Raw genomic sequence first — 15,472 nt, 5'->3', positions numbered from 1 at the left:
CTACCGCCACCTACAGGAGTCTGTGACAGGCTAATATAATACAGTGCGATTGAGGCAGACAAAAGGCAACTCATTCAATTCACTGTGGTTTTATTTGACTGTATTGATGTGAAAGAGAAATTTCTTAATTCATGACTGCACTTTACAGCATTATATTCATATACATATATATTTAAAAAAAAAAAAAATCTAGTTTTGAATCATTTCCACATTACAAAATAAACCCAGATCAAGTGATTATCAATAACAACAATAACATACTTCCACTTAAAGAGGCCATCTGAACAACACTCCTTCCATGGTAACTGCAGGCAATACTAATCATTGAGAATAATACACAAACACCTGCTTTGATGAATTAAATCAAGGTGGAAAATACGTGGCAAGCAGTGCTTAATTTTGGCACCTGATCAATAGGCGTGTGTTGGGCGTCTCAAGGAGAAGGTTGGTAGAACATCTTTTTTTTTTTAAACACAGTACTATATTGCTGCGGCTACAAAAGTGTAATGCAGAAACTATTCAGCTTCAACCAAACATAACACACTAGCCTAAATCTAGGCTACTTTGGCAAACTAAAAGCACCGCCACAAATCTTTTGTCACTTTTGGTTCACGGTACAAACATTAGTGAGATGTGGAGAAGTTTAGTCCAGTTTATTTATTTTTTTACAATCTGTCAACCTGCTTTGCGGCAGCCTGGCACATTAAGTGCATATGTTCATGCATTTCAGTGTTTGAGTCCGTGTAGGCAGACGGAGAGGTAGTGTGTATGGTTGAGGAGGCCTCCCCAGTGTGGTGTACTAATGGCCTAGTCACTAGGAATCACAATGTCATGAAATAAAACAACAAACCACAGCCAAACAGTTATAATCATGATGTACAGACAAACAAAAATCTCGTACCTCTTAAAGATTTAGAAAGAAATAATATGTGGCGTGTCTGACTGCCACAAAGTTGCTACATATGTCTGGAACACTGTCAAAATTTGCCCCTAAACACGTGATGTCTTAATCTGTACAAAACAAAAAGAAAATTCAAAGTGTCTTTTATGCTTGTGTGTGACCTAACAGCATCTTTGTGAGTTGAGGTGTGATGGGTGAACAGAGGACAAATGAAGAGGTGGAAGATGAAAGAAGAAGTTAGCTTATATTACAGGAAGATATGGACAATGACAGTATGGATACTGAAATTATTATTGGTAACATTACATCTTTTTTAAGGGTGTTTCTCTGGACCTTTCAGTGGTTCTTTTTTTATTTTTTTTATTTGTCACTTGTTCAAATGAATAAAGTTAGTGACAAAGTCCAAAAGGACAGTGTATGAGGTCAGAAGGGGTGTGTGAAGAAGGTAGACTAGCATATTTTGTGGCAAGGGTTGAAAGATATGGCTACATGATATAAACCAGGGTGAAGGAAGGACTGAGGGGCTGCTGTCTATCCGGTCATGATGCCAGTTCACATCAGTGAGCTATATTGGTGCTGCACCTGTAAGGCAGTGATCAGTGTGGGCCACCCCGAGTCTGGCCCTGTGACATTCAGTGCAGCGAGTAGGTGTGTCCCATACAGATCGAGATATCTGGGAATTTTCTACGGAGCCACTTAGAACAACAAACGCATTGTCGGATGACTGGCCAGTAACACATCTTTCACACAATCAATAACTAGTGGTTATGGGCAAATACTAGTTCACTGTCAGGTTTTAAAACTAGAGAGTCAATAAGGGTGCGTGATGAAGGTAGGGCTGCAATTAATTATTAATTCATTCATGAGATTTCTCATGACAAAACCGCAAATATTAACATTTAGCCTTTTTGCTTGGAAAAAAAACAAAAAACATAAGCCTTTATGTTATCCAGATAGTTACTGATTATTTTTCTGATTGAAGTCAGTCTGAAGTAAAACAGCATTTCAGTTTAATGCAAAAAAGTCGAAACACATTCTGAACAGAGCACAAAGGCAAGAAGTGTCTGAAATCTGTCCTGCCAAAAAGCAAGTTCATCTGAGTTTAATATTACATTCTGATTTTTGATGGCATCACACTGTGTCGCAGAGCTCTCTGCAGACAGATACTTCAGTATGGATAAGACCCCACCAATCTTAAAGGAATAGTTCACCTCAAAATAAAGACATGAAGTCATCTACTGCTCATTCCCACATCAAGTTTTTGATGAACTCTGCAGCGTGTCTGGCCACAGTAGTTGTTCTCACATTTCTCTCTTAGACTTCTGAGTAACTAAAGTTAAAACCATCTTTTCACAGATCTATAAAGTAAAATACAATACACGCCTTGCTTTCCCTAAACACTTTCAAATACCTGCATAATGTCCAGACCGAGGGTCTTTAGACCTGCATTAATTGCTTTTTTGGCTACTTGGGGGCAGCGCAACAAGGTGTAAACACAACATTGTCATATTACCACCTTATAAAGTTGTTAAGGCATTTTAGCAAACCGTTGCTTAGGTATGCATCCTGTGGACACAGAGCACACAGACCTAATCATTAATGTGGAGTCATGTTGCCCCATGTGTCCAATTGACAAATCAAAACCAATATTTACGCTCAATTCAGCTGATTTTGTCTTCCTAGGGGAATATAAACAAGTAAGTCGCTTACTGTGTCCGTCTGTTGTTTTAGCGCTAAACAGGTAGAGTGCAGTGGTTCTACCAGAGCTTTTGCAAAACAGCATCCTTTAAAACTAAACAAAGTCGTGAGTGCAGTGAAGAGTGAATCAAAACAGTAAAGTTGGCAAGCAGAGTTCTTTATCAAGTTTAACCATTTGATTATTAATTTTTTTAGGCTGTAAAACAATGACCTTAATTTGAGAAAAGCCTGCCATATAGCCTGACATATAGTCTTGAGTCTTGACTGACATGCAAGTGAGCAGATGACAAAACCTTTATTTTGGGGTGAACTATTCCTTTAATGGAGATGCCTGTATTACAGAAATACAACAGCATAACAGACCTCTGAGATCATGGCAAAAGCTGTTATGGCAAAATTACACAATACCTTCTAACGTTTTTTTTTGTTTCTTTTTTTTTTGATTTTTTAATCTTACAGAGCATCTTTTGCAATATGGTGAATATTTGTATGGTGCTGAAATAAGTATGGTTACATTATATATATATATATATATATATATATATATATATATATATAGATAGAAGTACATTATGAGAATACAAGTATGGTATGATACAATACAACTGGGAATAGCAAGATACAAACAAGGAATGAGGTATAAATACATGTATTGTCATAGGCTTCAGCTGACCAGCGAGGACTGATCAAGAAATTCCAAATTTTGCTGCACGGGGTAAAAAGTGAGAGTGAAATACAATTGTTCATATCACTAAAAATCTGGTTGTGAAAATGTATGAGCTATAAATTTGGATAATTCCTCTAAAAAAAGATTTCTACGCAAATAAATGAAATGTTAATATAACATTTTTTATGTCAAATTTAAATTTCAAATAACCACATATTTAGTTAAAATAGCAGTACCTTTTACTAGCAGGGGTTAGTCTTCTACATATGTACACACTACCAGCAAGAATATGTATTTATTTACAAGTGGGTAGCAGGATTTAGAAACCGTGGCTTAGAAAAAAAAACACTACTTTAAAATGAAATAAACAGTCATGCCACTTAGACATTTTGGAAGTTTTTTAGTTTGTAGTTGAAGAAGTCCTGAAAAATGACTCCATCATTTTTTTTGCCAAATAGAATTTATGGGATTGAGTTCAGCTGATCACTATTCGTTGTCACAGAAGCCATTTAGCATGAGAAAGAGGCGGCAAGAGAGAATGAAAAATGGGATGGAAAACTTGGGAAAAGGTGAAATTGGTAAGACCATAGAAAACAAAGAGGGACATGAAAGAAAGTGGAGTGTGTCTGCTTGACTCCCTGCAGTGAATGTGTATATGTGGGTGAGTAAGAGACTGATACACTGATATTTTTTCTGTGTGCACCACAGACATGTAACAGGGACTGTGCATTGACCAAAATTAAATTATAACACAACTATGTGTGTGTGTGTGTGTGTGTGTGTGTGTGTGTGTGTGTGTGTGTCTGTGTGTGTTCTGTGATGAAATTAGTGTTTCTGAGTGTGTGACGATAAGGTGCAGTGGTGCACACGGACCAGCAGGTGGGGATGAGAGGCTCTAGAGGGCAGTGAGGCGGCCGGTGAGTGCCGCCTGGAGCTCAGAGGGGAGGAAGACTCCCAGCTCTGTGATGATGCCTCCCGTGATGAGCTGGTGAGGGGTCACGTCAAACGCTGGGTTCCACACCTCGATACCTACAGTAAAGTTAGGAATGAGTGACATGGTTAAAAACCAAGGTAGGTGATACTCTATATCAGTGGTTCCTAACCTTTTTTGTCAGTTGTACCCCTTCATAGACACAGCCATTTATTTCAACCATTTATATTTACGTTTAGCTATCTAGTGGAACCATTTATCAATTATTTTTAGCCAATTCACCAGCTATCCATTACTTTTACATAACTAACAGTCTATCCTAACTAACTGACCAACTGTTTATCCCTTACTTTGAGCTAACAATTTGAAATGTTTATCCCTTACTTTTAGCTAACTATTTTAACCATTATCTATTATTTTTTTAAGCTAATTCAAAAGCTATGCATTCATTTTAGATTATACCCGTTTAACAACTGTTTATTAATTTCTTTTAGCTAACAATTGAACTGTTTATCCTTTCAGCTATTTATTTTAACCACTATGCATTGTATTTAGCCAATTCACCAGCTACCCATTACTTTTAGCCAACTATTTCAATTGTTTATTTGTTACTTTAAGCAAACTATTTCGACTTCTTATCCATTATTTATAGTTAATTGCATTTTCTATTACTTTTAGCTTACTATTTCATCAGTTTATTCATTACATTAGTTAGCTAACCAAGTTATTCTGCTTATAACCCCTTAGACTTAAATCTTTAAAAATGGGTCACTAATATGTATTTTTATTTTTAAAAAGACTCAGTAATTTTCTAGAAAAGCTAGGCATAGTGTTTTTGCAAATTACTCAAAAGGGGAGTAAATAGTGCATTAGCTGGGGACCATTTTCAGCTACAGATGAATCCACATTTGGTGCTCCAGTGAGTATTTAGAGCAGCAGGAGGGTGTATGTGAGATTGACTCTAAATAAAATACAGTTCCTTTGTTTAAGGTAATAAAGACACATGTCAAAAGGTGCAACTGTGTGTCTCATTAATGTGATTTTATTAGCTTTTAGACAAATATGGAACTCTATGGCACAGAGGATTACCTTAGCACAGGCTCTGACTACAGTTAATACTTGTTAGCACAATTAGTTAATTGCTGGTCTTTTAATGTAAAATAATGGCCTCATAATAATATAAAAAAAAAAAAAAAACAGCTGTATGATTTTATGTTAAAATTTACAAGAAGGACCAGAGAAGGGTGTAAGAGAAAAGTTAAAGATAGAGGAAAATTTAATGTACGAGCACACATCCTCCTCTCCGGGGACGAGTGTGCTCATTACATGTGTGCTTTAATTACTGTGATGTCACTGAGCACCTTTCTGCTCTGGCAATGTAATTCGAGATGAAATTACTAAATTCAGCGATAACAAAACACCTAAAACACACCGCTCTCATGGACTTTGATGCATAAGGCCGGCGACAGACTGGATGTGTGGCGTTTGTGTTGCATGTCAGCTGCGTGGATTTTTCTGTCTTTACACACCAGAAACGTGTCTGACGCAGCGGCGGCGCTGCTGCTAGCCTTGTCTTTACACATGTATGTTTCCCATTGATTTACTGCACTCAAGCAGTCGTATACTTCATGTTAAACATAAATGTATACTGATTTGATTACAGCAAAGACAACGTTGGCAGTATTGACGGCAAAATAGGCTACAGAATATTTTGTTTGTATTGACAGGTGCAATATTTTAAAATTGATTTTTTTTTTTAAATTACATTCATATCTATATTTGTGTCAAAACCTAGAGTGTTTCAAACATCAACATGTCATTTATTAATATGTATTTGTGTCAAAATGACACAAACATCTTTTCGTATTCTATTTTGCCAGGAAACACTTTCAACATGCTTGCGTGTCGCGTGAAAAATAGGTGTCGGTTCTATTTCTAGCTTGCATGCGTATTCGGCGCAGCTTGAGCCACGCCTGAGACGTGCATGTCACGCAGGCAGCGTGCAAGCAAAATAAAAACGGACACGCCACGCAGCTGACACGCTCACGCGATGCATCCAGTCTGTTGCTGGCCTAAGTCCGTAAGGGCACAGAGATTGTCCCATTGTGAAACCGGCTAAGCAATTGAGGGCTTTAAAAAATAAAAAAAAAATTCCCTTTCTGAACACATTTTTTAAGTCTGCAATTCTACAGACTTTCTTGGGGGACTTGCCCACAATTCATAGCCTGCCATTGTTAACAATAAAACAATGGCTGGGGATGCCCTGATGGCCTCAGGGTTTAAGCAAAGAGATTATATTTATTATAACCTCTTTGGTTTGAGGCGCTGACCATGAACTGCAAGATTTTCTGGTTTGAATATTGCCTGGGACCTTTGTTGTATGTCATTCCCCAACTCTCTCACCCCTCATTTCCTGTTATCTCTCTACTGTCACTGTCTAATAAAGGCATCAGAAATCTCAGAAAAAAACCCAAAACATTAAAAGACATCTCAAGAAGAAAAAAGTATACAAGCAGATAGCAGCAAGAACTTTGTTAAATCGGAGCCCAACACTTTACTGGCAACAAACATGCCTCTGTCCCCCTTCTTCATTTGGATCCCTTGCATCCTATTTAATGTTGGCACTTACACTGCAAGTGACGTCAATTAAAGTCTGTTTAGGACATTGGAACTGGGCCACACTCCTCCATCTCTCCAAGCCTGAATGTTTTCCTATCACTCTCAGTCCTTAACTGAACTCACTGTTTGTATCTGTTTCTGTCATTTTATACTTTTAAACAACATTTGTGACTCCCCCCGACCCCCCATACAAAAACCACCAACATCCCATATTTCTTACCCGGGGCGGCAATGGGGATCCCATTTATACTGGTGAGTTCTTCAGGGGGGCGCACTTCTATGACGATGTCCCTGCCGCTCTCTAAGCTCAAGTCGCATGACGTGCTGGGTGCGGCAACATAGAACGGAATCCCATGGTGCTTTGCGGCAATGGCCAGCTGGTATGTGCCCACCTTGTTGGCAGTGTCGCCGTTGGCAACCACCCTGTCTGCACCCACCACCACAGCTGAGAGGGACACACAATGGAAAGAAAGTTATGTGATAAGAAAAGAGTAAAGTTTGAATAAAAGGAAAAGAGACACAGACACACACCTGTGATGTTCATTTCTCTCATGGTGAGGGCTGCCATGCTGTCTGTAATAAGCGTAGCAGGGATTCCCTCTGCTACCGCCTCATAAGCCGTCAGTCTGGATCCCTGGTTGTACGGCCTCGTCTCTGTGCAGTACACACGCTTCAGCCTGCTCAGCGCGTGGAGGCTTCGCACCACACCTACACACAAACACAGACTCATAATAACCGTTACAGTGCCATAAATATTTTACCCTCTTTTCTCATTCACACCCAGGCTCCAGTCTTACCGAGTGCGGTGCCGTATCCAGCAGTGGCCAGCGAGCCGGTGTTGCAGTGTGTGAGGATGGTCACAGAGTCCCTCGGAACGCCAGACAGGATGTGCTGGGCGCCATAGTTTCCGATCTTCTTATTGTCATTGACGTCACGCTCCAGCATGTCTTCGATCCAGGCAATTACACTGTATGAGGGGGGGCCACAAGAGGTGGGAATTGAGAAGAGGCTCCGTTTGCCACTGTGGACTGATGTGACCATCAATTCTGCAGTTACAATATGTCTACATGTTTCGGTTTGTCCTGACTTTAGTTTCTCTATATCTCTTTCTCCATTTTCTCTAAATTTGTCCAATCAGTGTTGATGGTAAATGTAGTCATTTGCATAAAGCATAAAATTCCTCATGCGTGCTATATTGACCTGAGAAAGCGGAGCTTGCAGCTGCAAAATCTGTTGTTCCTGCATCCAGTTACATCATTTGACATGACGGTGATGTAGTTGGATGTAAGGAAAGAACTACAGGCTATTTCAGCTTGGATTTCTAGATTCCATTATGTTTCCAACAGCAAAAATGTCAAAATGTCTACATTTTGCAGTGTTTTGGCTGACCTGGATATTCAGCCCAATGTGACTGAATGACTGTAACTGATATCAGAACCCTGGCTTTTTATAATGACATTGACAAAGAAACTGTATTAAATGTGGATTGGTCACATTGGGGAGATATCAGAGCCGCTTCATAAGGCCAGTATTTGAGCAAACATCGATCCAGCGTACTGAATTAGTGCATCTCTACCCAAAATGTGTTGTATTGTGATTGTCCCAACATGACAGCCACTATCCACCTGGAAGCTATTCAACACCAACATCTCTCTCAACCCTTCACATATGTTCTGCTTGCCTGCATGTACAACTCTAAACTACAGTCCTGTCGAGCAAATTAACACTGTAAAAAATAACACTACTCAGGGTTTCATTTATGACATTGACAATTAATCTGAAATGACATACATATAGTATACAGGCTTCCCAATTTTCACATTTTATATGATCTGATAACTTGCCGGACACCTGCAGCTGTTGTTGAATGAGGAAGTGCTATAGAAGCAGGCCAGCAAGCAACCCATATGCTCATTGTTTGCTGATGGAGTATCTATTTGGCCTAAAGGTGTTCTGTGGAGTGTTCTTGAAAACAAAGTTTCCGCTGTATCCTTAAGACCGTTTTTTGTTTGTTTGGAGGCAGCATTGTTCAAATCATGTTTACCTGTCTTCTTACCTGCTCAACAGCCACCAGTAAATAAGTGGAAATGGAAAAGTAGGGTGGCTAAGAAAACAATTAAATTAGAGATGCACCGATTACAACTTTCTATGCCGATTCCGATTTTCTTTGAGTTAGGCCAGCTGATACAAATTTTAGCCAATTCCGATTTCATTTTTTTCTAACCACTTTACAGCATGCACAAATATTTTTTAATTATTATTCTTTAATAGAACTTTTGCACAGAACATAGAACATGTTTTGAACAGATAATGGATCACTATAAAATAGAACTATATAAATTACTCCTGGTGTGGGATATTCAGACACATCTAAAGTGCAATGTTAGAACCATTTCCTTCTTTTCACATCCAATATCCAGCTAAAAAAAATGTGATTTGGGTTTCCGGTGTCGTCCCTCCACGCCCTACTTTTTCCTTGCAAGTGTTGGATATTGCAAACGTGTTATCTTCTGCACACATGCTGAAGAATGTCCAAACAGCTGACATGTTGCAGGTTAATTCACGAGGTTCCCTACATGTGCGAGAATAGCACGGAAACGCACTTCACACCGTGAGCGGGTACGCGCCACACACGGCGTAAACGTTGAGAGAAAAGAAAAAAAGACACTGTGCTGTCGCGTCCGTGTGTGCGTGCGTGCGTCCTTGAGAACTGTAACTCGTATAACTTATGTTGTCAGTTAATTGTAACATTGACCGGCATGAAATCGGCATATGTCAGACATGGCTGAGCAGGTGAAAACCGGTCAATTCCGGTCACCGGCCGGTCTATCGGTGCATCTCTAACTTAAATACATTTATGCTCTGAAAAGGGCCCATATTAACCGACTAGGGGGACACATGGAAAACCTTTTTGCAGTCAGCCCCAAATCACCCTGTTTGTGACAAGTTAGTTAAACACAAAACATTACCAACCAAATATTCAATTAAAAAAGGACAGTTTCCCTTTTTTTTTTCCTTTTAAGTCGATCTAAAAACAATACTCAATGTCCATATGTGTATTGAAAGACTTAGTGTTTGCTGTGATTATTCCTCCTCTCCATACTGGCCCTGAAGAGATCCCTTTACTTTTAAAAAGTGATTAATGTAAGTGTTGGAGACACAGTTCTTGTTCTGTAGCCTGGGAAAACCCTGACCAACACCCGGCAAATCTGACATTTGCTCTGCAAGTCAGTCTGGCCAAGAGACCATTCAAGCCCATTTCCAATTTTTCCAAAATCGGATCGTTGGTCAGATTGGTTGAAGCACTATCCAATTGCGCCCAGAGGCATTTGAGCAGCGTCCGTTGGTGAGGCCCCTTTGGAAATGAGCTGCGAATGAACCTTGCCCAGACACACTCTCAGTTACAACTGAGAAGGGTTTGGTGTCAACCAGGCTACTTGTTCTGTGCAAAAAGGGTTAGGGTTAGACAGTTTCCTTGCTGAGCTCCAGCGGGGGAATAGTAACAAGAGAAAAGAGTGCAGTAAAAATACAGAAACTTATACCCAACCCGTTTGATTTGGATAAATCATACTGCTCACCTCACAGCCTCACATTAGCTTTGGTTGAACTTTGAAATGAGTTTTTTCATGGAATTGGGCTATAAACTTTGTCCCCCATCACTTACATTAAAATCACATCAGGGAAATGGTCTGTGAGTGTAGATGTAAAATATGTAAACCTATCATTTCATCAATGTTTAATTTGATCAAATGACCCCAATCCAACTGATAAGCGATGAATATGTGCAGCTGCCTGTTGGGCAATCTGAAGCGGTCATCTCTCTAACCAGCCCACCTTTCTCTGAGCTGCTCCGAATTCTTCTCCATGCTCTCGTTCTCAGCAAACTCCATCAGCTCGCGGGCGGCGCGGCCCATGTTGACGGCGGTGGGCCGAGCTGAGGTCAGGTGACACAGAGACTCCCTAATAAAGGTCACGGGATCGTCCCCCCCGGCGCCTGCCCGCAACTCCACAGCCAGGCTTAGGCAGCCGACGATGGCGATGGCCGGGGCGCCCCGCACCTGGAGGAGGAAGAGGAAAGAATGGTGGTCCTCGTCTTTGGTTTCTATGCCAACTTTCAACAGCTGTCTCCCAGTTTTGATGAGGATTATTAATCTCTTTCTACCACACAGAGTTGTAAGTGGGGGACTGATCAGAGCCCAAAGTTGTCACGACAGCTTTGACTGAAATGATATCATCCGTCTTGGGAGTCATTTCTCTCTCACCATTAGACTCTGTTATCATGACATCACCCTTTCTGCTTATGGTACATTCCTTCACACTCACACACACACACACACACACACACACACACACACACACACACACACACACACACACACACACACACACACACACACACACACACAAACACACACACACAAAGTGTAGTGCTGCTGTGTGTGTGTTGCCAGGAAGACAAAAGAGTGAGTGTCTGCCCTAATAAGTGAACATCTGAAAATGTCCCCAGCTGTTACAGAACTTGAACAACATGTGAACATCTGAACCCCTCTATATGTCAGGGATTCGGATATTTAAGGAGACATTAGCTGATGTGTCACTGAGTACAGCATAAAACCAAAACGCGAACAAAACCCTGGCAAAGGTCATTAATTATTCATCAATAATGTCTTCCAAAGAAAGAGGAGAGGGAGCATATTTCATGGGTGGGTTTTTGTGTGCAGATGCCTAGTTTAAAAATACTACTATATATGTAAAAAAAATACTATATAAATTATGTTTGTTGTTGTGGGGGTGTGGGGTGCTACAGCTGCATCCAAAACAAAAATACAGGCCGACAGCGGCAACATATGCATGCAGCAGTGGGAGTACAAAAGACCAAACAGACACAAAAAAGACGCACAACGGGAATAAATGCACAAGCAGCGGGCATGCAGGTCGACTGGGAAGTGGGAGAGAAAGCCCCGAGTGACAACGGGTGGAAAGAGAAAGAAAGGAGCTCCGTACCTTCATGGACTTGATGGCCTCGTAAGCGTCCTGCACCGAGCGGATCTCATCGTAAGCGGTCTTGTGTGGCAGCAGCAGCTGGTTTAGGATCTGCAGAGACCCGGACCGGTAGCGGATCGCTTCCAGCGTCATGGCCGAATAACGAGGCGGGATCGTGGGAGAAATAATAACACGGATGGACCGGTTGCGCGCACACGCACTCACACACTCTGTCACTCACACACACACACACTCTTTCTCTCTCTCACACACACACACACACACACACACACACACACACACAAACACACACACACACGCTATCCCTCTCTCTTTCTCTCTCCCTCTCTGAGCGGATACACGTTGAAGTGACCGCGGCCTGGCTGTGTCTCGGGAGCCGTCGCAAAGAGAAGAAGCAAAGTGTAGCAGGAGGAGGTGCGGGTGGGACGGAGTAGAGAGAGGATAAGGTCTGCTGTGTGTTACGGGAGGATAAACAGGGAGAGGTATGAGAGAAAGGCTGGAAACCTTCACACTGACAGACAAGCAGACGCGGAACCACGTGTTCATCCGAACAGGAAGCTTCTCCTCTGAATCCACGCCCACCAAAGTCTCGCGGGTTGTCCAATTTCCTGCTCCTTCATACCCTTAACTGTCTATGTGTGCACCATCCCCCTCTCTTCTTTCCCCCTTTGTCAGGGGAAATTTCACATTCAAACACGTTATTAGCATACCACCAAAGCCTCAAGCTCCCCCCAACAACTGCAAGCATTGTCTTACATTTTATTGTTTCAACCCTTGTCTTTTGGTGGTATTGGCTCTCACATGTAGTATGTGTAAATAAATAGTATTCATTATTACAAAACTTTGAACTTTTATTATAAATTTTTTCCTTTTAAACATAGCCACTATGAAGAAAAGTATTAAAGTGGAAACCCTTCCCTTTGCCACAAACTGGGCATTTTTGATGGTGACAAAATACAGAAATTACCATTAAGCATTATTGCATCAAATAAGTAAAAAAAATAATAATATTGACTTGACCCTTCACTAAGCCCCACCCTCCTTAGTTACTGTTGCTACACTTTACATTACATGTCATTTAGCTGATGCTTTTATCCAAAGCAACTTACAATTGCTATTTATGTCAGAGGTCACACACCACTGGAGCAACTAGGGGTTAAGTGTCTTGCTCAGGGACACATTGGTTGATGTATCACAGTGGGAATTGAACCCCAAGCTCCCAGCTCCCACACCAAAGGCATGTGTCATATCCACTGCGCCATCACCACCGTTACACCTGACAAGCTTTCGTGCCTGGTAAGACATTCCCAAGGAGATAATTAGTATTTTTTGGCAAACAGGTGAAATATCTGAGATAGCAAGACAAAATGGACTGCAGTATGCATTCAAGGGATATATCCACGACATAATATGCAACCCATTAGAGAATAATGAAGCTAAAGCCATGCCATAATGTGAGCCGCCTCATACGTTGACCATTCAAATGGGAAACACACAAATTGAGTTACAGCTATGTTCATGCACAAAATTTGAAAATAATCTAATAATTATAAATCAAACAGTTTATCCCTAAGTCTTGTGGAATAAACACAAGACATTAGCCTGAATACTTTGCAATGATAACATTCTCCTGCTTATATTTTTAGCGATTAACAAAATGCTGAAATATATTTTAAAGTATGTGAACCTCCGTTTTGCCTTTAATCATCTTAAGGATAATTCTGGCGCAAAACAAACCTTTATAACAGATGTGTACCCACTCGATCGCTCTCTATGTTTTCATGCTAATCGAATGTGTTTGTAGCTTGAAGCTAGCGCAGACCGCTGATTAGCTTACAACGCTAGTATTTGGTGCACAGGGAAATTAAACAAATTGCTATTTATACCACTAAAAAGGCTCAAATATCACCACACATCAACGGTAGTATAATGAGGGTCCCTAAATGTTAACTGAATCATTGAGAACATTGTAAGTGTACAGACAGTTTATTAAAAACATAGTTTAGAAAGACAGTAGCTCCCAAGACGGCGGCCGCACAGCTGTGCCAGTTTAGCTGGTGATCATGTTAGCTGGTGATATTTGCATGAAATCAGTGAATATTCAACAAGGGCCTGCCTACTTTTGAAGAGCGTTCTGCTCTGCCTCCGCCCCTCGAGTGCCAGAGGTTCACATTTTCACAAAGTGTTTGCAAGTGAGACAAAATAATGGATATCACGGGAAAACGTCACCAGTTTATGTGTAATACATGTCCATTTAAGCATTATCCAGCTGTAGCAGCTCCGTGTTGCTAGCACCAATCCGGCTCGGTTTTTTTTCTATAGACGGTACTCACATAGGTATAGCGATCAAGATTAACTTAAAAATTGCCCGGAGTTCTCCTTTAAGGGATCACCAAATAAATTACAATTCATCTTGAAGAAAACCTGAATTTTCATGGCAATTCATCCTAAGATTGTTTTCAGTTTGGCCCAAGTGGTGGACCAATTGACCAAAATTGCCATCACTAGAGCCAAGCTGCTAGCGTGGTTAATAATAGGGGTGTGCATTGGCACTACCCTCACAATTCGATTCGATTACGATTCACCAGGTAACGATTCGATTCAATTCGATTCTACGATGCATTGCAAGGCATCAAAATTCTACTACACAGAACAAGGCAAATTTTTCATCAGTCATGAGGCAATACAAGCAGTCAGATATTGAACAACAGATTTTATTGGCTGCTATGTATGTATTATCACTCTCATGTATCTTTGATACAGAAGTAATTGAAACTTCACAAATTTATTGCCCACTCAAGGCCAGAAAATAAACAGTGACATAATCGATTATGGCACTTTGCCGCATTGTTGCTGAATCGTGCATGCCAAGCATTGCGATGCATTGCCAAATTGATTATTGTTGACACCACTAGTTAATAATATCTAAAAAAGATGATTTCCAAATTAAATGTGGTAGAAAACTACTACACGTTCAATGGACATATTGAATCACATTTGACTTTGAGATCAGTACAATTATCAATATCACAATAATTTGATTGGTGTTCCGTTAGAACGATGTATATGTGTGCCCGATATGTGCGTCCCGGGGATGTCGTGCCAGTGAGCAAACGAGCAATCTAGCCTACTACGTATCCCCGCCGCATTTTGATTACATCGCCAATACATTGTGGCAACGTATGTGTGCTTACTGGGATATATGATAAATAACAGTAAATGTCAGATAACATATAACTTGAAGTGGCCTTTGGTGTGCAAGCAATGCAACATCAGTCATATGCTCTATCAAAATGGATTCTGATCAAACTTCTAGGCTACAACACGTCTCAGGCTACAACCTTGTTTTTAGCACCTTCTCCACTTTACATTTTACTCAATAGCCAACCCATCCCCCATTCACGGGTGGGGGTTGTCGTCAATACACCTGGGATTGCAGTCAGGAGCACTCTTAGCATTGAATAAGAAAAATAGAAATGCCCCTAGAGACCAAATTAATATTAAAACGTTATAGCAGGTGTAAGACCATCATGAGAAGTAGGCTACTGATGGAGGTAGTGGGCATGAAATGCAACCCTTATTCCATCAAACAGCCTATGCTGCTATTTACTTACGAGGCTGTTTAGCTTTTAATTGCACATGTTCTACTGTT

The 15,472-nt window shown here is 40.7% G+C and overlaps 1 protein-coding gene across 1 annotated transcript; it reads right to left on the bottom strand.

Moving 5' to 3' along the window:
• Positions 1-73: 73 nt before the first annotated feature.
• On the bottom strand, positions 74-12,426 carry mri1 (methylthioribose-1-phosphate isomerase 1). The gene is made up of 6 exons (XM_028564579.1): positions 11,821-12,426; positions 10,651-10,874; positions 7,614-7,783; positions 7,348-7,524; positions 7,037-7,261; positions 74-4,295 (listed from the first exon to the last, which is right to left on the bottom strand). Exons 1-6 carry the CDS (start codon positions 11,950-11,952, stop codon positions 4,162-4,164), a joined length of 1,062 nt encoding a protein of 353 aa, XP_028420380.1. The 5' UTR covers positions 11,953-12,426; the 3' UTR covers positions 74-4,161.
• Positions 12,427-15,472: the final 3,046 nt, after the last annotated feature.

This window comes from Perca flavescens, chromosome 2 (assembly GCF_004354835.1).
Source record: "Perca flavescens isolate YP-PL-M2 chromosome 2, PFLA_1.0, whole genome shotgun sequence".
NCBI lineage: Eukaryota > Metazoa > Chordata > Actinopteri > Perciformes > Percidae > Perca > Perca flavescens.
This window is presented reverse-complemented; position numbering and strand designations above follow the sequence as displayed.

Bases quoted from the DNA above. Each gene is read 5' to 3' on its own strand.
- mri1 (XM_028564579.1), bottom strand. From the start codon at position 11,952: ATGACGCTGGAAGCGATCCGCTACCGGTCCGGGTCTCTGCAGATCCTA. The intron at 7,784-10,650 runs GTGGGCTGGTTA...CCCCTCATACAG, and splicing joins TCGGAGCAGCTCAGAGAAAG to TGTAATTGCCTGGATCGAAG. The intron at 7,525-7,613 runs GTAAGACTGGAG...GTTTGTGTGTAG, and splicing joins TGGATACGGCACCGCACTCG to GTGTGGTGCGAAGCCTCCAC.